The sequence below is a fragment of the Callorhinus ursinus genome, unplaced genomic scaffold, assembly GCF_003265705.2.
Source record: "Callorhinus ursinus isolate GAN/ISIS: 27379988/994484 unplaced genomic scaffold, GSC_fseal_2.0 scaffold60, whole genome shotgun sequence".
NCBI lineage: Eukaryota > Metazoa > Chordata > Mammalia > Carnivora > Otariidae > Callorhinus > Callorhinus ursinus.
In genome coordinates, this window is record NW_027397122.1 from 6,405,401 (window position 1) to 6,432,057 (window position 26,657).

At 49.9% G+C, this 26,657-nt stretch overlaps 1 protein-coding gene across 1 annotated transcript in view; it reads right to left on the reverse strand.

Annotated features, from left to right (window-relative positions):
- ABCA13 (ATP binding cassette subfamily A member 13) overlaps positions 1 to 26,657 on the reverse strand; it is a 369,210-nt gene that overhangs the window by 216,008 nt on the left and 126,545 nt on the right. Inside the window, exons 28-31 of the mRNA XM_025853136.2 lie at positions 17,289 to 17,402; positions 14,215 to 14,305; positions 5,294 to 5,470; positions 3,390 to 3,696 (exon numbers count right to left, since the gene is read on the reverse strand). Of these exons, the coding sequence (XP_025708921.1) occupies positions 3,390 to 3,696; positions 5,294 to 5,470; positions 14,215 to 14,305; positions 17,289 to 17,402 (689 nt within the window). The remainder of the gene's footprint in view (positions 1 to 3,389; positions 3,697 to 5,293; positions 5,471 to 14,214; positions 14,306 to 17,288; positions 17,403 to 26,657) is intronic.

The following is a 26,657-nucleotide window of genomic DNA, read 5'->3' on the forward strand; positions in this document are numbered from 1 at the left end:
AGGAGGGAGGAGGGAGAGGAAGGAGGGAGGAGGGAGGGAGGAGGGAGGGGGAGGAGGGAGGGAGGGAGGAGGGAGGGAGGTCTGCTTGGGATTTTCTCTCTCCCTCTCCCTCTGCCCCTCCTCCCTCTCTCTCTCTCAAATAAATAAATAAATTTTTTTAAAAAGAGAGACAACAGGCCCGAAACAGAGTCACTTGTGCTGAGCCCCATGTCAGCAAACCAAAAGGTCATACTCGGCCTAAGTTCCAGACCACTGAGCATGTACATAACCTTTAATCAGTCAACCTGGAATTATCTGGTCAGCAGGAGAGCAAGCCACAGAGAGACCCCTTCCATTCCCTTGGGAGGGGCAGCCTAGCCTGAAACAATGTGTTCTCCTTTAAACATTCTTCTTTTGCCTTTAAAAAGCCTTTCCCTTTCTACAGCTCTGGGAGCTCCTTCGTATTCGCCAAATGGGACGATGCTTAATGCCTGATTCATGAATCCCTGAATAAAGCCCGTTTGATCTTTAAATTTACCCAGTTGAATTTTTCTTGTTTAACAGATTGAATGTCACCTTCCCGGCAAAGCTGACCTTAACCACATGAATAATTCCTCTGGGCGCTCCTCACTGCCTTCATCCAACACCTCCGGCTCTTAACTCCTCCCAGTATTCAATTCAAGCTGCTTCTTTTTTTGTATGTGTAGACTCTGCTTCCCTGAACTTGGGCCCGAGAGCAAGGATTTCACCTGTGCCTTCACTGACTCACCCGGGTCTGAAGACCGACAAATAATACATAAATATAGTTGAACAAATGAGTCCGTTAATGACTATGTGATTCATACCACAAGCAGTAGGGAGCCACTAAACGTCTCACACGCGTGTGCACTGCGGTCGACACTAGGCTTCAGAACCATCCCTCAGGTGGCCAAGCACCAGGATCTTATGGGATCTCCACGGAGTCTCACCCTCCTGCAGGTATACGCAGCCCTTAAGATACGGACACTTTTTGAAACTAGAAATAAAAGAAGGATATATTGCAATGAGAGCCTCCAAGGCTTGCCTCTTTCAGGAAAGGAAAATACTTCTTCACCTCCTTCAAAGGAGTAAAACAAAGACTTCTGGGAAATTGTGCCGCGGTGTCCCAAGGAGGGAACGAGTGAAAGTGAATCCGTGAGCCAGGATCAGACAGAGAACGACAAATACCGCGTGTTTTGCTTATATGTGGCATCTAAAAAAACCAAAACAAACAAACGACACTAACACGAAAGAAAACAGAAACAGATTTGTCCCTACAGAGAACAAACCGGCAGTTGCCAGAGGGGAGAGCAGGGGGGGATGGGCGAAATAGGCGACGCAGATCGAGACGGACACACTTCCAGTTATAAACTAAGTAAGTCGGGGAGACGGAACGCATGGCAGAGCGCCAAATACTGTAACAGTAGACGGGGACAGACGGTGCTGACACAGAACGTGGGGAGCACTGAGTGACGCACAGAACTGCCAAATCACCGTACTGTACTTCAGCTACACTTCACTAACAGAGAAAAGGTAAGCCCGTGACACCGGAATCCCGCCAGGGCACGCGGCTCACTCCAGCCTGAGGCCCGGATGGGTCTCAGTCACAAGAACTTATCGTCAAGGGGTGAAGAGGCACATCTTCAAGTCCCTCCCCTCCCCCAAAGCCCGTTAGCCGAGCACCACGGTCAGCACGAAAGGCAAGCGGACCACGCGGGCCACCTCCAACTCGCCGTGAAGCTGTTCGCAGGAATATGTGCTGTTCTGTTCTGCCCATCACCCCATCACCCCCTCCTGGGAGCCAGCCTGCGTCGGGGGGGGCAAGGTGACCCCCAGCCTCCCTTGCGCACCAGACCAGAAGGAATCTGCCTCTCCTACCCTCACGCCCGTGGCTCCCCTTCCAGGGTGAAGATCAATAGCACGCTCTGGAGCTAGACAGAGGCTTTCAGAATGCCATCTTCCAGAGATTCAACGGAAAAGAATGCATCATAAAAAGCCAATTTCTCCGAGTACCTGGAAATAGGTCATTCATCCCCACAATGTCCCAGCACGTGGGCTGCTGTGAAGTTTTGCGCCTGACCCTTTGCCAGAAAAAGCCCTTTTCTCAAATTCCACTCTTGGTGCTACTGCCGCCAAGAAAAATAATTTAGGAGCAGAAGAGCCGTGGCCAAAAATGTTCAAAGCCGAAAACTATCGTCACTTTGAAAGGAAAGAAATGCTTTCATTTTACAAAGAAGGAGGTGAAGGGGCGTACCAATGATCCGCATAGTGAGGCAATCCCTGGGGTTAAAATGACACCCTGGTCTCTGTCTTTCTGACCCTCTGTTCCGTCCACCACGCTCTGATACCCCAAGAGGGACACAATCAGGCGGGGGGCAACCAGTGCTCAGGCCACAGTGGGAAAGTTGTCCCCGTGACACCACCTTTTGCTTCGTGAAAACGCACGGCTGAGCTGTCGTGTGGAAGGCATGCGCCCAGACAGGGAGGAGATAAGACGTCAAGACACCTGTCAGGAAAGCATGACCCCGGTCCCCTGGCTTCCGCAGAGCAGGTGTCCCACTGAAGGACGAGCGTCTGCTGCCTGCTCTCATAACTAACCTGGGATCCAGGTGGGCCCTCTGATGACCTCCCCTGCGGCCCTTTCCTCCTGTGCTCCCCAGCCCTGCATCCCAGGGCCTCCAGTCCGGGCCCGGGACAAGGTGCTTGAGGAAGAGCATCCCTCAGGGCCGAGCGCACCCGCCTCAGCCACGTGGCTGTCAGGCCGCTGACCACCCGACTGCACCCAGGGGTCCACATCCCAGTCGGGCACACCCTGCCCTCCACTTGGCGAGCCCCGCCTGGCCTGTCCCCCGCTCCTCTTCCTCCAGGTGCTGTGGTCCAGCGGCTCTGGCCCGTAACTGCCCATCCCTCCTCTCCTGCAAGGACATCACCAGCCAGGTCACCAACGAACCCCTACGTGTTTGCAGACTGCCCCCCACGTCCCCAAGCCACTGTCCCCGGCCCTCCTCCCTGCAAGTAGGCCGACTTTTTAAGATCTGCACTGAAGAGGAAGCGTTTTCCCAGCTCACGTGGGTGACATCTGGAGTCGGACACGCAAAACCCCCGTGAATACCGTTCAAACTCGTTTTGAAGGGTCTTTAAAGCTACGGATGTCTGGTGTCAAATTTAAAGTTCCACATGACCCCATATCTCGACCATTATTCCTGTGTCTGGATGGCCCGGGCGTAGAAAGTCAACCGTGAGCAGTTAGACAGGGGAAAGGACTTCCTTAAATGCTCTCTGGAGCGACTACAGAGAAGATCCGAGACATCCTCAATGCAACGGTCCAAACGCAAAGCGCATCTCGCTATAAAGTGGGCGCGCAGGGGGGTGGCTGTGCGGTGCCTACTCACAGGTCCCTGGTGTGGCACGGGTACGGGATGGCCTGCGTCTGTGCAGCCAGCTCCACGGCCTCTTGCCCGGTCTGCACCAAGATGATGGCTCTTTCGATCATGTCTTGCAAAGGGACAAAGATGTAGTTGTACTTGAACCCTTTGGCTGGCAGGCTCTGAGGATGAAACTTCCAGGAAGGGTTTTTCACCAAATCCGTCCTCATGCTGTATAAGACACTGGTCCGGATGGTGTAGGTGACGTGGGGTGGCAGCTGCAGAGACAGGGCCCTCTGGCTCCTGCTGGCCAGGGAAGTGTTGAATATGACACCTGCCGGCAGAAAAGGGAAGACAGAGGTCATCGCACCCTGAGGGTGGCTCACCGAGAGCCAGCGCGCGACAAGGGAAGCTGGACGACCGTGAGACTCAGCCCAACCCCCTCTTGGGGAAGCGGCGAGGCAGCACGGATTCTCAGGGTTACACAGGCAGGTACTGGTATATAAACCCATACTGTGTGTCATCAATTATTTGCAACAAAATAATCTGTACCAAAAAATCTGTTAACGCAATGATTTCTTTTGCGTTTTTCTAGGGCTCGAAAAATGACCCCAGGCTGCTCAAACAATCAGGCTTTCCTTTTCTGGGATTACAGATGCATCCGTGAGAATGAGGCATGGGAGGTGTGCGGAGGCTTGTGGTCGTGGAGGGAGAAGGTCAGGTGATGAAAGGGACAGCACAGGGAGGTGGTCAACGGTACGGTGACAGACGGTCGCTCTCCACCCGCGGTGCGCAAGGCGGGGCATAGAGTTGTCACATCATACTGATGTACTGTGGGTCAGCTAGATTTCACCTTCCAACAAGGAATTGGTGTCTTTGGGGTTATCGATCAGTCGTTTTTGTTTTTTTTTTTTAACTTAAATTTGATTAGCCAACATACAGTACCTCATTAATTTTTGATATAATGCTCAGTGATTCATTCGCTCCATATAACGATCATTCAAAATGTGAACACAGGGACTCAGTTCTGGCACATGAATTCTCTGAATTTCAAACACAATGTCTGTTGGGGTAGAACGGGACACTCCCGAGGTTCACATGGGCAAGTCCTAACCCCCAGCAGAACAGAATGTGAGCTCACTTGGAGACAGTGTCCTCACAGAGGTAGTCAATGGAGAAGGAGGTCCTTAGGGCAAGCTCTCGTCCAGCAGGACTGCTGCCCTCAAACAGGGGAAATGTGGACCCAACATGCACATAAGATATACACGCAAACACCATAAGAGACCCAGGAGAAGGCAGCCGTCGACACGCCAAGGGGAGGCTGGAGCGCGTACCCCTCACAGCCTCAGAAAGAGCCCGCACTGCTGAACCCTGGATCTCAGACGTCTGGCCAGAACCAAGAGAAAATAGATTTCTGTCATCGAAGCCACACGGTCTGTGGTCCTGTGTCATGGCAGCCCTCAGCATTATTTAAAAAAAATAATGCGATGTCCATTCAAGACATGAGAACGCATCACGTGTACCCTGAACGAATGGGCATGAATGAATGAAGTCGAACTGGCTGTTGTCTCCCCCCATTTCCTCCCCCCCCAGGATGTCAAGATACTATGATAAAAGTCAAAGTGATGGCGGAGTCAGAGCATAACTGTAATCGGGAAAGATATAATTTTATCATGTGAGATTTAACGGTAAAACAACGCTATAAACTAGTAAAAACAGATGCTGTGAATGGCCTGGGGCCCAGGATCTGAGACGCGGACAGCCACAACTCACCAACTCAAGGTGAGGCCTTCTGCTTCGTTTCAGTTTATCTGGAAAGGGCATCTCTTCTTTTGGAGCCACTGGCACACACGTTTGGGGAAAAACATGCAAGATGGCAAACCCGCTGGAGCCCGTGCCGACAGGAGCATATGTTCTCACAGAATACTTACTGGCCAAAAAGCTGTTCTGCCGCATGAGCTCATGGGCTTTCGACTCCAGGCTGGTGACAGAATCCAGCGCCTGGAAACGGTTCAGCACCACGCAGGAGGAGAGGTTGACCAAGATGCGGCCGAGGAAGAGTATGCGTCTGGCGCCCCCGTGAGCAAACAGCTTGTCCAGCTTCCTCCCTGAGGACAGAAAACGGGACAGGATGTCACAACCTGATCTCACCCCAGGGAGAAAAAAAGTCCCTTCGTGAGTCACACTTGGTTCATATGAAAAATGTGCTACCTATTGGCTGAGTATCAACTCTGCCTTTTGAGTTTTGGTTTTGGTTTTGGGTTTTTTTTTTGTTGTTTGCTTTGTTTTGTTTTGTTCGTTTTAAGTAGGCTCCACGCCCAAGGTGGGGCTTGAATTCATGACCCCGAGATCAAGAATCTCAAACTCCACCGACTGAGTCAGCCAGGTACCCCAACTCTGCTCTTTGAATGCAGTCCCGTGATGCTGATCCTTCCATGGGAATGAAAAGTCGTGGAAGCACAGATGGTGAGCATGCGGCCCAGGGATGCTGGGCGGCAGGCGATGCACAGAAGCATCCCTGGGCAAAAGCCTCCGAGCAGCACGGAAGGCCTCCCACACAGAACCCAGCAAAAAAAAAAAAAAAAAAAAAACCACATTAGTGTTCCAACCTGGTGCCAAGGAATTCCAGAAAACATGCCTTCACCATCACAGCAGGCATTTGGTGAAAGCCGCTCACTTTGTCACATTAACTTTGCAGAAACAGGGATCCGGGATCAGGGAGTATTGCCACCGAGGAAATCCGATGCTGGTGCACTCTGCCCAGGTTTGAGCATTTGAAATGGAAATAGAGCCAGGGAGTAAAGCGGGCACATTCGTCAGGGCAGAACACAGGGGAGGACTCGGTACATGAGCTCTGGCTTCAGGGAGGAGCTGGACCACAGGTCAGAAAGACATGGGAAAACCAAACAACGCAGAGTAGGGTGGCGTGGGAAGAACATGAGAACCTAGCCCAGGGAGGGAAGCAATTACAGACGTGCTCAGCATGCTCAGGATGATAGGGAGACACCATCAGACCCGCCAGGGTCGCTGATGTCATGGCATCACCATGGGCTGGGGCAATGTGCTTGTGTCCACTGGGGCACGCCACCCTGTCCCCACCCCGGCCTCGCTCCCCCTTCGGAAACCCCCAGAGACTAGATTGCTTGGGACTTCATAAAGAACAGAAAGACTCAACCAAGAAGGGGTGAATGCACATGGAAACATACTGACATGTTTTTACACACCTATGACACACACAAAAACACACAGTGAATCATAAAACCGCATAGACATAGGACAGTAAAGGGGCAGCTCTTAGACGCCCTAGCGGCCCTTCCCTCAACCACAGGACCCACTTCCACAGGGACGATCCCTGAGCAGATGGACACCGGCTTCCGACCACAGCATCCTCTCCAAAAGCATCCCTCAAAGGACGAGCTAAAACGAGCCCCCACCCAACCCCAGATCTCTCAGACTGAACAGAACCAGCCACTGGGAAACATCAAGAAACAGAAGCTTGATGAGAAGCTTCCGGGAAAGAGCATCAGTTGTATATGATTTTCAGGCTTTACAACGCAAGTATATCGCATGCTTTTCAGCACAGGCTGAGTGGCCCACATTCTAGTTAAGTGTTATTTTGCTCTTAAAGGAGTGAAGTCGATTCACTATGCAGCAAACCCTCCTGGTTATTCAGGAGGACTGCGTGATGCCACGGCACCCGGGGAGCCTCCGTGGGCGCTCAGCCACCTGCTGCACTGAGGGTAAGCACACACCCGTGGGACGAGGGCTGCCAGCCACCGTGCTCCCGAGCCCACACTCTGGCAGGAACACACCGCAATCCAGAGTGAGCACCCCCCCCGGGGTCCTGTTCCGAAGTGCCCTATGGGTTCCTAGTACCCGGGGTCCTAGACTTATTCCTCTCCTTCCCTGGTCCCACACAGCCTCTTGCCTGTGGGCCGTGTCATTTGCTGTCCATCCTGGGGGAGCAGATAATGACCTGACCCGCTTGCCTGTCCTCTGCACAGGGACGGCACGCCCCACTGGCCCTCACCCACTTCTCGAGGCCCCCCATGCTCCAGCCCCCCAGATGACAGCTGGCCTTCCCCCCATGCCCATTCGCGGGGTGCCCCAGCACCCCTGGGGCTGCCTCTGCCTTCTCGCCTCCCTCCCTTGCTGGTCTGCCTACTCCTCTCTCTCCTCCTGGCTTCCTACTTTCTAGATCAAGCCTGGGCTGTGCCCGCTCGGCATCGACCTGTCTCTGAAAGGCCAGAGATGAATGAGGAACTACATCAAGGTCTGTCCCTGTCATCATGAGGCACAACAGAAAAACCCATTAAGGTGTCCAGGCCTCCACTCTTTCCGTGGTGAGGAGAGAACTTGTTTCATCGACCCCATCCAGATGGCTGAAACAGTAAGACTCCGAACAACAGGGAGAAGTTGGCGTGAGCATGATCCCCCAGCTACCTGAGCTGCTCCTTGACCTCCATCACTCACTGCTTCTCAAAGCAGGGTCTGTTACTCTGCCGTTTCTAGATCCCAGGCCGAGACACAGAGGCTGCCTCCACGGGGCCCCGGTCCCTCTCCGCTGAACCAGAGGCCACGGGGGTTTGGTTTAAAGAGAGTCTCTCGGATCAGACTTCTGCTGTGGAGACAGAGACACAGCAAGCCTACTGGTGGGGTGCAGTATACGGGGCCTCGCGGTCAAGGGTCAAATGGGGGTACCCCCCTGCTCCCTGGGGGGCAGCTGTGTCTGTTTAGCCCTGACACCCTACATTTCTTCCTTATGGCACAGGGAAGATGATAATCTGCTCCGTGGTATTTTTCTAAAGATTACATGAAATAATGCGGCCAAGACTTCTGGCACTCATGGTGTCCGGGGCATGCTGAGCACTCAATCAGTGTGTCCTAATACTGTGGTTATTAATATATTAGAGAAAGTCGATCTCCAGGAGAGGCACAGACGGAATGTGCTGCCCTATCCTATCAGATATCGGCTTATCAGATATTGGCTCAGATGACACCACAGGATCGGAGCGACGCTCTGCCTGGTGGGCAGACTTCCAGATCGCCAACCCCCACCTCCTCGCCAACCGAGATAAAGAGCTCAGCACCTGGTTTATCTGCTGTAGAGACACAGATGCCAGGCTCTGCACAGCTGACTTGGTTCGGCCGATGCAGGCAGAGCTGAGGCCAGAAATTCTGCATTTTTCCATGTCCGCTCACCCTGGTGACTCCGATCAGAGTCACCCTGGTGGCAGCTCAGCCGAGCAGAGCCATGTAGCGCGTCTCAGGCGTTCCCACCCACAGAACCCGATGGAGGGCGGCTGAGCGATGTATGCAGAGAGAAGACAGGATCCCAGAAAAGCCCATACAGGAAGAAAATGTTCTGAAATGAATGGTTGTTGTTTTTTTTTTTTTTCAGGAAAATGTGAATATTCCAGCCTCTTCTTTTTGTTTTCATATAAAACATGTCTCATTTTCCTGCAAAGGTTGAAGCCAAAGTGATGCTTTTGGGCGATGCACCAAGTTTACTCTGTGACGCTATGGGCCCTGGCGCGCCGCACAAGAAGGGTCCATGCCCCTCGTTCTGGAGACGTCCTTTACGCTGTGAAATGTCCCCGTAAGGGTGTGTGTGCAGCATCTGCGAAGGCACTTCGTGGGGGTTCATACTGTTGTCTTCTAAGCACAGTGGGTAGGAGGCTGAACTCAGAGCTTCCTGCGTGCAGTGACAGACCCCGGGAGCCATCAAAAGCCAGACACACGAGACACGCGGCGGGGGTAGCCAGCTTGGGGCACAGGAGGAGTGACACTGTCCCCAGTGGTAAGTGCCACAGGGGAGCCCGGGAAGGGTGGCAGAGAAGTCAGCAGGACACGGCTTTGCCCCTGGAGCAACTCTACGTGATTCCGTGTTTTGCGTTGGAAAGTGATTTTTTTTTTTTTTTAAGATTTTACATATTTACTTGAAAGAGAGAGAGCACACGACATAGCGGGGGAGGCAGAAGGAGAGGGCCAAGCGAACTTGGGAGTCCGACACAAGGCTCCATCCCACGGCTCTGAGATCACGACCTGAGCCAAAATCAAGAGTCAGACGCTTAACCGACTGAGCCACCCAGGCGCCCCTTGCATTGGAAAGTGATTTTGATCTGCAAAGTTTCATCGTCCTCGTGTGCAGTGGGAGGAAAACTATGTTGCCTACGGAGTTGTTCTAAGAATTAAAGTTGTTCAGTACCCAGTGTATAGAAGCGCTTACACCAACCGCAAGAATTGCTGGAGGAGAGAGCCAGGCCTAACCAGTGGTCTTCATTTAATTCCTCAGGATGAAAGTAGGCAGAACAACTAGAAAGCAGGAGACCAAAGCATGCCCTGTGAGAGGCCTCGGGTGTTTCTGCTTTTCATTCCCTTGTGTTTGATGGATACCTGCAGAGTATGAAATTTTACGGGGGGAGCAAACTGAGGACATGTTCATATTGCTGAGCATGCATCATGAGCTTATAGAGCACATTTAGAATATGTGCTCTATAAGCTCACCCACGGGGGCCTAATTCAGAGCCAAAGCTAAAGGCAGCTCCCAGCCCTTCCCCACCAGAGAGCGTGTTTAGGAAGCCGGGAGTATAGCCTGGAGCAACCAGTCCTGCTCCTGCCCAGGCAGGGGAGCGGAGGGACATGGCCCCACCTGCTCTGGACACTGTCTTCTGGCCCCATGTGACCAGAGGGTAAGTGACCAGAGCCAGGTGGCCCATCGGCACTCAAGCTGACAAGACAGAGCAGGCAGTTTGCAGAATGAAGCCAAGGGCCTCACTCATTCAGGGACCCTGGGGTGAGTGCGGGTTGCCTCAAGTTAAGACAAGCAAGGGGCGCCTGGGGGGCTCAGTGGGTTCAGAGTCTGCCTTCGGCTCCGGTAGTGATCTCAGGGTCCTGGAATCAAGCCCCGCAGTGGGCTCCCCGCTCACAGGGGAGTCTGCTTCTCCCTCTCCCTCTGCCCCTTCCCCTGCTCGTGCTTTCGCTCTCTCTCAAATGAATGAATTAAAAAAAAAAAAATCTAAAAAGACAAAGAGCTTTAGCAGCTTTGGAGCTGCTTCTCCCACTGCGCCCAAGCCAAGAATCAAATTTGAAGACCTGCCCATGGCTGAACACGGCCTCCAGGCTGTCTCACCAGGGACCCTAACCACAGTGCACGGGAAGCCCACTCCACAGCCCTGCATATGGCTGAGCAGAGAGCACAGCCCACAGCTTCTCCCATCTGCAGAGCAGGGGATTCAGTGCACACTCTGGCCCTATTCGGGTCCTCACACCATGAGTTGTGATCCCATCCTCATGGCCTGCCAGGCAAGGCAGCTGATTCACAGCCCCGTCTATTGCAGAATATAATACGCAGTCCCGACTACCCAGAAAACTGAGCCAGAGAATCAGACAATGCGGAGCCCTCTCTACAGCTTCGCTTTGGCAGGGAACCGAACCAGCAAACCCCCGTACCCGACCCCAGAGATGAAACGTTGTCTCACCTGAAGACAGAAGATAATAACAGGGCCCACCTGCCCACGGACATTACCAGCCGACCCACCCAGAAACCCCAAACTAAGCCAATGGAAGAAAATATAAATATCTAACCTGTTAGCAGTAAAAAATAAAATATGGCCTCAAACGATATAAACCCCACATTGACAGAACATAAGGAGAAACAGACCAGTCCACAATCCCAATGGGAAATTACAACACACACCTATTAATACCTGAAAGAATGAGCATAAAAAAAAATCAGTAAGGGGGCGCCTGGGTGGCTCAGTCGGTTAAGCGTCTGCCTTCGGCTCCAGTCATGATCCTGGGGTCCTGGGATCGAGTCCAGCATCAGGCTCCCTGCCCTGCGGGGAGTCTGCTTCTCCCTTTGCTTGCTACTCCCCCTGCTTGTGCTCTCTCTCGCTCTCTCTCTCTGACAAACAAATAAATAAAATCTTAAAAATAAATAATAAATGGAAAATCATGACATTTAGAAAGTAAGCTATAAACTATCAAACAACCCAAGGATCAAAAACAGCTACACTTCACTGAATGCTAATGAAAATAGAACATATCAAAACATGTGAGAGGCAGCGTCCAGAGGGAAGTGTGTGATCATAAGCATGAATATGTACATACAAGTAAAGAAAAAGAAGGTGGAAATCACAGATCTAAGTATCACTCTCAGGAAGTTACCAAAAATAAAGTGACAAACCAGAGAGAGTGAAAGGATGGAACCAGAAACAAAACACAAAACGAACAAAAAATCAGAAGTCACTGAAACAGAAAATAAAATTATCACTAAAGCTAAACATTTGTTTTATTAAAAAAACTAGTAACATTGAGGACCCTCCGACAAGACTGATCAAAAAAATAAAAGTAAGAAGGGGGGGGAACATAAATCAAAATGTATCAGTAAAACTGGGAATAGTCCCACATACCCTTCAGATGTAAAGGTGAATTTACTGAGTAAAATTGCGCAGGAAATGTTTCTCTCGTGCACCCTTTTTCAGATTGACATTTTCGGATGTCAACCAGCAAAACATGATCATAAAACAAGAATGGGGAAGACAACGAGCCCGGGATACTCGGTATCCCATCTGGGAGAACAGAGCAGGTAATTTCCGGGAGCACTCGGCAGCGATGCTCAGAAGCCCACCTGTCTGGCCCAGGGCAGGAGGGCAGGCCAGCAGGTGTCTGCCCACACGGACAGAGGGACGTCCCCGCCGGGAAGGGTGACACACTGGCACGGAGGGCAGGGGAAGTGGGGAGCCCAGGGAACAGTGACTCTAGGAAGAGGGAAACATTGTGAAAAAGGAAATTTCATTATAACCTGTAACCTGGCTCTGCACCGAATCGTATTTGTCTGATCATGATGTGGACATAAGGAAAATGTCCATCACTTCAGGGAAGCCATGGGGCCGGGGAGGGAGAAGCAAGGCTGCATCTCTCACAGCAGGAAATGGATTGATAACTCCTATGTAAAGATATGATGATACATAATGTATCATGCCATGATATAAGGTACAATCCACAGGAAACAGCTAAATACGTTTAAAGTGGATTCGTGCTAGGGGGTGGACATGGAAGGCGGCCAGACCTAGAACTCTTAGTAACAGGCAAGTACTGAAGGACATGAAGAGTCTTTGCAACAGAATCCATTTCTTTTTTTTTTTTTAAGATGCATTTATTTTATTTTTAGAGAAAGAGAGGGAGGCAGCACAACCAGGAGGGGCAGAGGCAGAGGGAGAGAGAGAGACAATCCCAAGCAGACTCCCCGCTGAGCGTGGAGCCCCATGCGGAGCTCGATCCCACGACCCTGAGATCATGACCTGAGCCGAAACCAAGAGTCGGGCACTTAACCAGCTGTGCTATGCAGGGCACCCCTAGAATCCATTTATGAGCTGTTTGCTAAATAATATAAACAGTGTGATCATTTTTCTGAAAATATATGTACCCATGCTCACATGAGCCATGCAAATCCATCTGAAAAAGTAACCCCAAGCGGTCTCTGATGATGAAGTTATTATGGGTAGATTTTTTTTTCCTAGCTTCTTTGTATTTTCTAATATTTCTACGACAGACATAAATTGCTTTTGTAACAAGCAAACGGTTACTTTAAAAAAGTTAAGGAATGAAATCAAGAGCCTGACTGGACAAACATTCCCAGAAATTACTACAAATTACTTTCAAATGCTCCTTTTTGCCCCAGGCTCCAGATGCTGGTTCTAAGGCAGAGAAATGGATGACCTCGCCAGCAATTTTATCTTTTTAATTTTATTTATTTATTTTTTAATGTAATCTCCACACCCAACATGGGACTCGAACTCATGACCCCGAGATCAAGACAGGCACGCTTTTCCGACGGAGCCCGTCAGGTGCCCCTCGCCAGCGATTTTAAAAGGATGCATGGAGTAAAGTGATCGAATTCTTTACCTACAGAGTTACAAAAAGGAGGTTTGTAAAACATACAGAGGTATGTCTTAATTCCTTGAAAAATGACTTAAAGCAGTGACATCTATTTTTAAATATCATTAACTTGGGGTACCAGGCTGGCTCAGTCAGTTAAGGGACCCGCTCAGATCTTGATCTCAGGGTCGTGAGTTTAAGCCCCACACTGGGCTCCACAGTGGGCGTGGAGCCTACTTAAGAAATAAAATAAAAAGGAAATAATTTAAGTTCATTAACTTTTCTAAGGCAGTAAATTCATCACATCTGTTTTTTCCAGAAGAGGGAAGTATGGTGCCTCCTGCAATGCCTAGCCCTCTGCTAACCCCCGCGCTGCAGGCAGCCACCATCCCCTTCCCTCTGGTGGAACAGAGTGCCAGGAGCCAGAGATGTCCCCTCTTCCCTCAGGGGAACTTCCTTTATTCTTGTTCTGCACTCAGCTGGGCTGGGCTCCCGAGCACACCCCTGCTTTCAATCAACTATTAACTCAGGAATACTCATTTGTTTCAAAAACTCATTAATTGTTTCAAGTCTCATTAATTCTTGCATTCACATCAGAAGCCTTCCTTTTTGACTACGCTCCTTGCTGCTCAAACCCTGACTCCATAAACCAGAAAACTTCAGATATGAGCAAACTTTGGAGCGTATCTAGTTTTACAGACAAGCAACCAGAACCGGAGAGGAAGAACAACCTGTCAGTGTCACCCAGGAACTTGGAGGCAGAAGGATGAGGAGCCCAGTGGTGGGCCATCTGGTAAGTGGACCATGCCACGCCCACCCACATACACAGACACTCCCACCTAGGTACATGGACACGCCCACATGCACAGACACGCCCACCTAGGTACATGGGCACGCCCCCACACACAGACACGCCCACCTAGGTACATGGACACGCCCACCTCGGTGCATGGACACGCCCCCACACAACCGCAAGCCCGGAGTTTTTCGGTCAGCTTGTTAACATCAATGTGCAGTTGACTCTCTACAAAGCTTCTTATAAATTTGTTCCTCAGGGCTTCCTAAGGAAAATAACACAGCTTAACAAAAATAATCTCATTTCCTCTTACTGAATAATACTTGTTAGGTTTATTTAAAGTTTCATCTTACAAGAAAAAGACACATAAAGTGAATCATGGTGAAAGAGGTTCTAAAACTCATGGTAAATGACAGGATGACAGTTGATTAGGACTTCACTTCGGCTCAGGTCATGATCCTGGAGTCCCGGGATCGAGTCCCGCATCGGGCTCCCTGCTCGGCAGAGAGTCTGCTTCTCCCTCTGACCCTCCCCGCTCTCATGCTCTCTCTCTCTCATGCTCTCTAATAAATAAAATCTAAAAAAAAAGAAAAGAAAAAGGACTTCACTCTGAAAAACAAGAGTAATGATTGTGACAATTTAGATTGTCATTGAAATTGTGCACTAACATTGAAAACAAAGAATGAAACAAGTGTCGACTTTTTGGGAGAATTTTCTAACAAAAGTAGAGGGTGATGCTTTATAGAAGATCATGTACGGGGCGCCTGGCTGGCTCAGTCGGTTAAGCATGCGACTCTTGATCTCAGGGTCCTGAGTTCAAGCCCCACGTTGGGCATGGAGCCTACTTTAAATAAAATAAAATAAAATCATCCTTAAGATTCTCTCTGGCCCTCCTACCTGCTCAGACACACATGCCCACGTGCTCTCTCTCTCTCTAAAAATAAATAAATCCATAAATAAATTAGTAAATAATTAAATAGAAAGCTTTTTTAAAAGAGCCTTTCCATTGTTGTTTTCCACAGGCCAGTTTTAGAGACGGAGTCAATCATAAAACCACCACGGAAGGGTTTCTGCATTTCCCGAACCCACTTTTAACCCTGTGGCCATCAAATCTCATCTTTGGAAGAAACCTGCAGATCATGATCTGTTACCCCTCTTTCATACTGAATGGCTCCAACTCTCCCTTGTCAAGGTTTTCACTAAGGAGGGCTCCCCAAGGTGCTTGGAATGAAAGTTTGCCTCCGGATCGACGGCCCCCTGCTACATCCAGCAGCCCGCCAAGACTGAGGGGGACGTCCTGATGTTGTGAGGTCAGAGCCAGGACTAAGCAAGGAGGGGGCTGGCGGAACGGGGACTAGTTCTGGAACCTCTCAGTTCACACAGAGAATATTTACACGTGACCCTGACTTCGTGTGAGCGCACAGCCTCGAAACTTAGAGATTCCAATAAGGAATTCTCAAACGGCGTCCACCCTCTGCATTCAGCTCTGTGACTTCTCACCTCCGCCTCCTGGATGTGACGAGTCTATCGATATTTGTGTACGGATGACAGGATTTCCTTACGAAACACTGGTGTGCACTTTTATTTTACTGGAATCTTGCATATCTTTTGCTGGGCATTCGCCACGGGCCAGACACTGGCTGGGTACTTTCTGTGTATTGATCATCTACGCTCGGCCACGTTTCCGTGAGGAGATCACTTGCTTTTTTCCCTGAACAGACACGCAGTCCAGGTCTCGGGCAGCAGTGAAGCACCTGCCCAACTGTCTGGTGGCAAGAGCCAGGCCTGGAATACAGGTCTTCACACTCCCCGATCATGAGCCCCACGCTGGGAAATGGGGTGCCACTCACCACGCTTTGTCCTCGAAGATGACAAGCGCAGGCGATGGAAGAAGGAGTTGCGTTTCTAACATGACTGCCTGGCAGGTGGTACCAGCTCGTGGGAGGACCTCTCCCCGGAGCCGTGTGGACCGGTGGGGGGAGGCAGGCAGGTGCTCACACGACTTTGGAGACCCTCCATTGGTTGTTCATGAAGTTGCGTGTAATTATTCCTAATGGCAGCGGAGACTTCCTCAAAGCCTAAGCTATCTCCGGTCTGGCTCACCAGAGAAAGAGCCTGCTGATGCCGGTATTAACAAATCAACCCGCGAGCAAACAAGTTCAAGAAGAATATGATGCTAGTTCTCGCGCTCACACAGTGGGGGCCGCCCTGAGACCCGGCATCACAGACCTTCAAACACCAGGACGGGACCACCGGCTGCCACTGGGCTCTGAAACCACCTGGGTTTGCCCGGGGCCACTAGCACCCCGCCAGGAGCCACGGGACCCCTGGCACAGGGCTCCCCGGGGGAAACTGACCGCAGCTCTGGGACAGTGTGTTCACCCCACTGCTGGGCTAGACTAGGAATCAAAGCCAGCCAGGCTGGCTCCCGAGTCCCTGCAATGAATCACCTTGAACTACTTGTCTGGTGCATAAAAAAATAGGCCAAACAAGAATAAAAAGGCGGGCATGATTTCTCACACTATCAGACTTCAGGGGACTTCCAGTTACACAAATGGCCCCAGGTTATTATGTGGCCTACCTCCTGTAAAGTTCTGAAGTTCATGGCTGTCGGGCTCTGCAGGAATTGGCCGTCTTAAAACACAGCCAGCCCCCAGGATTACGGAATATATTAGATTGTCGATACAGAATGTCAGGGAGTGAGAACTGGCCCTTTAAACAGACCCACAGTTGAAAAGTACGCAAACCACTCAAAAGAGCATTAAGGTAAAGAATTGTGCCTCCATTTATGGAATTTATTTTTTTTTAAGATTTTATTTATTTATGTGACAGAGAGAGCACAAGCAGGGGGAGGCACAGTGGGAGAGAGAAAAGCAGACTCCCCACTTAGCAGGGAGCCCGATGCGGGGGTCCATCCCCGGGCCCTGAGATCATGACCTGAGCCGAAGGCAGACACTTAACCGACTGAGCCTCCCCAGGCGCCCCTCCATTTGTGGAATTTACAGAACAGGCAAATACTATTAAATTATTCATCGTGCTCATAATAGTAACATCTGGCACGAACCAAGCCCTTGACCATTTACAAAACTGCCTCACACATTCAACTCTAGGTCAGTATTATTAGTCAGCTGACAACCGCACCTGAGGGGCACCGTGGGGCCCCCTAAGGGGCCACTCCGATTTCGAGGCACGCCCTCGCAGGTGCTCCCCCAACCCTCGCCCTCGGTGTGAAGACAGCCACCACTCACCTGCAGTTGGCTGAGCATCGGGCCACTCCCACCGTTCTGAAAAATGCTGGACATTTTCAGGAGTGTTTCTGTTAAAGTCTTTAGCTTGTGCACGAAATGGAACGTGTAATTTGCCTGCAAAACAAAGCATACGTGGGTATATCTCCAGGTCTGCTACGCCAACTCGGGAAGATTCTTAGGGGCTGTGCAGAGACAAGAGGGAGAGAAGTCTAATATACACGACTGGCCACCAGAGCAAAGATCCGCCAATGTCACCGGCAGGCCGCCGCCGCCTCCCCAGGCCAGGTGACCGGCTCCAGCGTCCTCATCTCTGAGGTGAGTCCCAAGACTACTCCCGCAGACGCTCCCTGCAAGTGCCGTCCACCCGTCCACCATGGTGACCCCAGGACTGAGCTCACTGTGGGGAACAGCAGATGTCCCCAGCACACACCGGCTACACAAAATCATGTTTGCCCACATTTCCTCCTCAAAAATATGCTCTCGGGGGGCGCCTGGGTGGCTCAGTCAGTTAAGCGTCTGCCTTCAGCTCAGGTCATGATCCCAGGGTCCTGGGATCGAGTCCCATGTCGGGCTCCCTGCTCAGCGGGAAGCCTGCTTCTCCCTCTGCCTCTGCCCCTCCCATCTGCTCATTCTCTCTCTTACTCACTCTCTCCCTCAAATAAATTAAAATACATATATATTCTCAGGTAATATCCATGCATTTGTTCTCCGATACCCAACACTACTGAAGACAGAGGACAGCTACCTGTATTTTATCATCTACTGTTGCTGGCAAGCAAATGAGCGCCAGATTTTTGTAAAACAACTTGGTTTCATAAACATATTCCTAGTCACTGACCCACACACACAAAAAAGCCTGTGCCTTTTCTCTAAAGATAAAAGGACTCTATCTTCAGAAATGATTTCAGTGAAATATAAAATGATATCCATGAAAGCGTCTATGGCAACATTTCTTTATTTTTAATCCTGACAATGGTCTACATGCCAAAAAGACAAGGCTGAGTAAGGAGGGTCTGAGAAGCCAACCACACATCCCTGGGGTCACCAGGAGACCCTCCTAATGGCCCAGGTCACACCAGCGCAGGAGCTGAAAAGCAACCACCACAGAAGAGAGAGGATGCTCCCCGCAGTCGTGGTTTGCTGCCAGCCCCAAAGACAGAGCAGGAGGTCCTCCTGGGGACACGGCTGGAGTGCTCTCGAACTGTGGCCCCCCCATCCGGCCCAGAGCCCTTCCTCCCTCCACTGGCTGCTGGACACACGAAGTGGTGCAGAAGGGCTTCTGCCAAATCCACACTCTCCCTCTGCCTTCACGTGGACCTGGCCCATTTGCACTCACACCCATGCCGTTGTTCGCCCACACTGGCTAAGCACGATCTTCTAGGTCTAGGGCTTGCGCCACGATCCTTCTGGTCAAGGGATGAGGCCAACGTATGAATCAGGAGAGAGAAAGGTCTTCATCTGAACCGATTTCATGGAAGAGAGGAGAAAATGTAGACAATCTCTGCCTTGTATTTTCTTTTGTTTTGTTTTGTTTTGTTTTCTCTGCCTTGTATTTTCACGATGAGCCAAGGAGGGCCGAGAAGTGGGTGATCAGAAGGAGCAATCTGGGCTGAAGACTGGCCTCCAAGCTGCTGATCCCAGAGCAAGGAGGCAGCACACGGGCAGCATTCTGGAAACGGCAACAGGACAAATCTCCGCACAGAACCAACCGGTGATGCCGTCCCGGCCCCCAGAGGACAGCCACGAGACACAGGGAAAACCAACCTAGGAAAGACGCGGGAGAGCCAAACCAAGGAGGATTCCAGGGAAGGGGCCAGAGCGGAGTCAGGAATCACAGAAGGAAGAAAACTCGCTATTGCTCACAAACATCCCTGAGTCTGTACACGTCAGAGCCTTTCTTAGAACAGGCAAAATTATTAAAAGCAGACTAGTATTTAACATACCTCATAAAATCTGGAATTCCAATTGAAATTGGAATACGCACTCAAGAGTTCACAAGAAGCTTCTTAAGAAGGAAAAAAAATTAACGTAGTTTCAGATAACTTCTCTGCAAAATTAAAGGTCGGTGGACAGTGAAGCACAATCTATAGCTCTGAGAGGCAAATAGTATAAACCAAGAATTCCTATGTGCAGGTCATCTCCAGATATCCAAGCAGAAAGAATGCAGGCTACCTGAGAACGCTCCTAAAAAATTTCCAGGAAGCCAGCCTGAGTAACTCAGTATAAGAATACGATACATCTCTGATACGATCCAGATGGTGCTGAGCCACGAAACCATTCAAATAGAGAATTGATTTTAAAGTTTATTTTAAGTCATCTCCACACCCAACGTGGGGCTCGAGCTTACGACCCCGAGATCAAGAGTCACACACTCCATTGACGGAGCCAGCCAGGCGGCCCAAGAATTGATTTTTAAATAGTAGCTAACAAAGTCTTAAGTGTAATCCAGATGCCCATGGTAATTCTTGAAAATAACTGTGAAAATTATAAAGTTATAATAGGAAGGTTATAATTGAAATTAGAAGCCCCAGTGGCTGATGATTATGACACCGGTTAATGGGATAGTAATCTATGGAACTGTAGGCTCCATCAGCGATAGAGGGGGCGAGAGGCAGGCAGGGAGGCAGGCAGGCAAATGGGAGCTCCCACCTCAGTAAGAAAGAAGGACTCTCATCATTAAGTGTAAGAACGTAAACTCAACATTGAAACACAGAAGGGAGGGCGAATGGCATGAAGCATGTGACTCTTAATCTCAGGGTCGTAGGTTCGAGCCCCACGTTGGGTATAGAGATGACTTAAAAATAAAATCTTCTTATTTTTTAAAGATTTATTTATTTGACAGAGAGACAGAGAGCACAAGCAGGGGGAGCAGGAGAGGGAGAAGCAGACTCCCCGCTGAGCAAGGAGCCTGATGCAGGGACTCGATCCCAGGACCCTGGGATCGCGACCTGAGCTGAAGGCAGACGCGCTTAACCAACTGAGCCCACCCAGGCTTCCCTAAAAATAAAATCTTAAAAAAAAAAAAAAGTAGAGAAAAACAGCAAAAGAGGAAAAAAGATAACCACAAGGACAAGCGTAAATTTTAAAACTGTTACAGAGAGAGTGGCAATAATAACTTTGAATAGGTCCAAACATCCAATTCAAAGGATTTCAGACCCAGTTCGTTAAGTTATTCAATAAGTATCTATATTTATTGAGTGTCTGTAAGCCACGTCCGGGTGTAGGTGCTAAAAATGTAGCTATGAACAAAATAAACGATATTCTATTTTTTATTTTGAAGATTCATTTATTTATTTGAGAAAGAGAGGGAGAGAGAGCACATGGACAGAGGGGAAGGGGCAGAAGAATGGAGAATCTCAAACAGAGCACAGAGCCTGACACAGGGCTCAATCCCATGACCTGAGATCAAGACCTGAGCAGAAACCGACTGAGCCACACAGGCGCCCCCAAAAGCTCTTTTCCCATTTAAGATTATGATCTATTACACAGACTCTATGAAAGGCCAACTGGATTTTTACACTGGACTAAAAACAAAAGATTTAAATACCAAGCAAAACCAAAAAAGCTAGAAATGGTAACAGCCACCAAAATAAAATTCGTGGCAAAAAGAACATGATTTATTCTGGAAAAAAAATTTTATGATTTACCATGATTAAAATTCACAGACTCGGGAACATATCATCAAAATATATGAAGTCGAAAGGACTAGAAATAATGAAGGAATTTGATAAGATTGAACAGTAGGAGACATTAAGGCTTCATAAGACCAGGCGGAGAGTACTTGAAAAATCAGGTCGTGAAAACAGCCCCGTTTTGGGTTAAAACCTTGGCTCTGCCTCTTATCTGCTGCATGGTCTTACCCAAATTATTTAAACTGTCAGCTTCGAGCTTCGAGAAAAGTGGGGGTAGTGGTTGTGGTGATATTAAGATAAATGAATATTCTGACGTCTTGAGGCCAGGCCTGGCCCATAGTAGATGCTCAGTAAACACCATCCACGCAGTCAGACTGCACACACGTATGCAGACCATGGGTGGTGTTACTGATGCAGCCAAAAGAGAAGATCTAAAAATCTTAAATCTACAAATAGAGAACACACACACACCCCAAATACATATGTATATTTATATATGTAATGTGTTTTATATATTTATAAACATATATATATTTTTGTATAGTCAGTTATTACAATTTAAATTAATTCAAATATCCTAATTTATCTTATATATGCATACATACCCTTGTTTTCCAAGAAAATTTTACTGAAACGAATACGCAGTAAAATCCCAAACTATAGAAATCGTTTAGGTGTGTATTATGCAATTAGAATTTGTTAGCCAAGGTTGGTGTGAACAACACTGTTTACATTAGCAAGTTAAAATTTTTACTTTGCTTTTTTAAAGATTTTATTTATTTATTTATTTGAGAGAGAGAGAGAGCATGAGCAGGGGCAGGGGCAGAGGGAGAGGGAGAAGCACACTCTCTGCTGAGCAGGGAGCCCGACGCAGGATTCGATCCCAGGACCCTGAGATCTTGACCTGAGCGGAAGGCAGACGCTTAACCAACTGAGTGGCCCAGGTGCCCCAGCAAGTTAAAAAATTTTAAATATCACAAATAACTCCTGAGTTATAGGACATTATTTAGGAAATGTTCATCTAGGGAATAATGCAGACATTAGCTAAAACAACATACTGGATAGAACCAAAAATTCAGACTCAAATACGTTCGTTATTAATTAAAAAGTGAAAATTAGTCAACATAGCACAATAATACAACAAATCTGAGGAAAGCAAAAAGAGACTGATAAAAATAAATTGTGAAAAGAAATGACTTCAGGGGCACCCAGCTGGCTCAGTCTGATGAGCACGTGACTCTTGATCTTGGGGTCACGAGTTCAAGCCCAATGTTGGGTGTAGAGATTACGTAATAATCCCCATGATGACTTCCCCGGGCGGGCAGGCCTGGGTCCAGCTCCGCAGAGCGGCCCCACAGACGGCTTCCCCTGCACCCAAAGGGCAGATTCCGGCACCACCAGTGGGTCCCTGGGGACCTCTGCATCCAGCTGGCCACAGCTGCGCTCCTCCTGGTGGGGTCCAGACCCCGATCCCGGCAGGGAGGCCATTTCTAGGGCGGTCCCTGCTTTCCCTCGGTGCCCCCACCAGCCCCAGGCTGCATTGTTCAGAGCTCCCCTCACATCCCCAAGACCTGCTACTCTGAGGTCTTGTTACGGTCATAATTTTCCTATGAAACCTTCCTTGCTGTTCTTTCTGATTGGACCCTGACTGACACCCTACAAACTAACCAGATGGACACCGTGCTCAGAAAACAGCAAAAATGCGCACGCCGTGAAAAAAACACTAAGGAGAAAAGATAACGCAATTTCTGATGTCAAGATCACGTCAAACACCGGAAACTAGCTTTAACACCAGCCTGATATTTAACAGAAGAGAAACTAGAGGCTTGCAGAGCTGAAAGCAGCAAGAAGCCACAGGAGCTGACCCCAGGGCTTTGGGGAGGTCAAGGCAGGGGGCCAAGACTCTCACACTGCGTCTGAGGCGGGGATCCCCACGAGGACCATAGAGTGGCCACGGTCAGCAGGTGGGGTGGCACCCCCACTCGGGCTCCCGGAGCCCTGCTGTGTACAGTGCCCATGCCCCTGGGACACCTGCAACCCTGGGTCTGGCTCTCCGTCCCAGGGCGGCCGGCACGCACGCCAGCCACGCCAGCAGCTGCAGGCTGCCCTTGGGCTCCAGAAACTCGCTCCAGGCGCACATGAGCAGGACCCACCGGATAGACATGCCTCGTGTCTGCTTCCGCGACTTCAGGGCACACTACTGTCACAGTCAAAAAGACATTCTTGGTCCTCTGACAGAGGAGGTCTCCGGGGACCCCAGGGAAATGGAAGAACACTAGCTCTGACGTTTAGGGAAAGCGTTTTAATTACGAAAGCACTATGAACTCCTCCTCTGACGGCCCTGAAAACAGAGATCTGCAAACTTCAGTGCAGACCGCCTCACGGGCAACGTCTCATCAGCACGCTGTGCCAGGCTCTGCAGGGGACACAGACAAGTCAGGTGCGACCCTGCCCTGGGGAGCGAGCTCATGGGCCACGAGGGTGAGGGGAGAGCTCCTGTGGGAGCCCACGGCCAGGTGACGCAGAGGAGCGGCCCTGTGGCTGGTCTCTGGGGGTCTCCTGCCTGTTTTGCAGACTTAAGCCCCATGTTTCATGCAAACATTAGCAAACCAGCCCTCCCCGGGCTCCTATCTTCCATGCGATTCTAGATCTGGCTGCAGAACCTGAAGGACAGAGTTCAAGTGGTAAAAGAAAGTGGCAATGTCCCGTGTGGGATCATGTCCTCCTAAAATCCACTCCAAGCCTTTATTTTCCTGTCTGTATAATGGGGATAATAGTACTTCCCTCCTACAGTTGTTTGAGAGGTCAACGAGATGGTCCTGGCAGGGGCCTGGCCAAGTGTGGGTAGGGGACAGTGATGACCGTGGCAGGGTGCACTCCCTGACCATGCTCACCCCTGCTAAGTCATGCAAGATGACGGCGGATCGGCACCTGAGTACAATGCCACCATGATAGACGGGGCACCCGCTGGACGCGGGGGGTCAGAGAGCTCGGCACAGAGTTGATTCTGTCCCTGGCATATTTAAATACACGGTTGCCTTTGACTGAACTGGGCACAAGAGCCATATAATCACCATGCTTTGATTCATCCAACACCCATTTGCCCTCTGTGTTCTTGGCACTCTGCTAGGCCCTGTGGGGGATGCCGGTCGAGACAACAGACACACACTTCTCCTCGCAGCTCCTGCTCTCAGACGCTCGGCCCAGGCCGTCCTGCTGCGGCCGGGCTGAAGCCACCCTGGCGTCAAGGCCCCCTTACCCCTTGCGGGAGCAGGTGCATGACCAGTCACCAACCTCGGATCAGGACACAGACATCAGAAAAGTCTGGCTTCCTTGCCCCCATGCTGGGAGAGGCTAATTCAGGCCTGCCCCCCTGCCTGACCGCTCTGCTCGGGCCACCACAGTCCTGAGACACACGGGGTGGGGGGTCGTGAAGGCCAAGTGCGCTCTGCTCTCAGCTTCCCCACAGCCCACAGCCCCTCCGCACGCAGCACCATCATCAGGTGCTGGACAGGGTGCCCCTCCTCTGTCCCTCTCCCCTCTTAGGCTCCCACCCCATCTAGACACACTTCTCGGCCTCAGTACCCGTGACATTCTGCTGTCACGTGCTGTCTCCACACTGTTCTTTAATTTGGCATCAGCCTGGGGCCAAGACCAAACACAATTCTGACCCACAAAATTAAAAGAGGATACTGATGGATTAGGGCCTCTTGAATAATAATGTGGAAAGACCATGGATTCCTGCCTAAATGCCCTTTAGTATGAGCTGGGTACCCCCAAGAATTTGTAGCCATTTTTTTGTCGGGGTCCGGGACGTGCTCAGCGGAAGGGAGCATCCCCCGGGGGAGCCCAGGCAGGCAAGGGCATGGGAAGGACCCCCAGGGACTGCAGTGTATCCCCATGAAGATCGATCTCCCACAGGAAATCCTGGATCTCCCTCAGGCCTCCCTTTTGCTGATCGAGGAAGAGCTCTCCAGAGGGACAGCGATAAGCCCAGGGTCACACAGACAGTCGGGACAGGGAGGGCAACGCCCAGCCTTGCCGGCGTGCACGCCTGTTCTTACCACCACCATGCTTCTTGGTGACACCCTCAGTGTCAGAGGTTGAACCCCCTGAAATTACATTTTTTCCTACACACATGGCCATTTTAGGTGGTCCTCCTAATAGCGAGTAATGCAGAGAATGAAACTGAGTACTAAATAATTTGCAACATCGGGCCCTGCACCCTACAGAGTCTGTTGCTTCACTTAACACAAGTGGCAAAGCTTCCAGGGTCTCCCAGCCACATGGGACTTTGGACCAAGGGTCTAATGACTGGATCCAAGTTTCATAAAACTAAGTAGCCAGGGCCAACTGCCAAAATAAGGATAGTATTTTCAGTACAAAACCAGGATATCCACAAGCCAGGTCGTGAGCCGCATCGAATGAGTGAAAAAGATACCAGCTCCTGTTAGGGCCTATGAAATCTGAAATGGGATGAGCCAGAATCGGGGAAATCTCTGGTTTTTCTAGAATCTTCCTCATTCTCAGGCAGCATGGTGCTCGAGCCCTTCCCACAGCTCTGTCCTGGCCAGCCCGTGGCCTCCCGCAGCCGATGGAGGCCTGCGCGCCCTGCCCTCCAGACGCCTCTCTGTGCGGGAGGAACAACTCACCTCTCACAGTCAACGAATCCCTCATCTCACATCTAAATTATTCTTTTGCTTGTTTTCTCTTCCCCACTGCAGGGTGGGCTCTAGGAAGCAGAGGTGTTCATACTGTCGTATCACAGAACATAGCACAAGACATAAACCCGTACTATATATATTACCAATAACACTAATGGATAATATATAATCAATTAAGAAACTCAAGCCTTATTTTCTCATTTTCTTTCAAGAGAAAAATTCCTTCCAGTTTTCTTTTTCTTAATTTTACTTATTTAAGTAATCTCAACACCTGACATCGGGCTTGAACTCAGGACCCCGAGATCAACGGTTATATGCTCTCTGACTGAGCCAGTCAGGCGCCTCTTATTTTTAAAAATTAAAATTTATGGGGCGCCTGGGGTGGCTAGGTCAGTTAGGCATCTGCCTTCGGGTTAGGTCATGATCCCAGGGTCCTGGAATCGAGTCCCACATCGGGTTCCCTGCTCCGCGGAGAGTCTGCTTCTCCCTCTCTCACTCCCCCTGCTAGCACTTTCTCTCTCTCTGTCAAATAATTAAATAAAATCCTTTTAAAAATAAAATAAAAATTGAAATTTACAAGAGAGCTGTGATATAGAGTCATTTTCATGAAATTCTTAAAAGACCCAGAGCCCTTAAAATTAACAAGTCAGGAAACGACAGAGGCTGGCGGGGATGTGGAGAAAGGGGAACCCTCCTACACTGTTGGTGGGAATGCAAACTGGTGCAACCACTCTGGAAAACAGTATGGAGGTGCCTCAAACAGTTGAAAATAGAGCTACCGTACGATCCAGCAATTGCACTACTGGGTATTTACCACAAAGATACAAATGTAGGGATCCGAAGGGGTACGTGCACCCCGATGTTTATAGCAGCAATGTCCACAATAGCCAAACTGTGGAAAGAGCCAAGAGGTCCGTCGACAGATGAATGGATAAAGAAGATGTGGTATATATACACAATGGAATATTATGCAGCCATCAAAAGGAATGAGATCTTGCCATTTGCAAGGACGTGGATAGAACTGGAGGGTGTTATGCTGAGTGAAATAAGTCAATCAGAGAAAGACATGTATC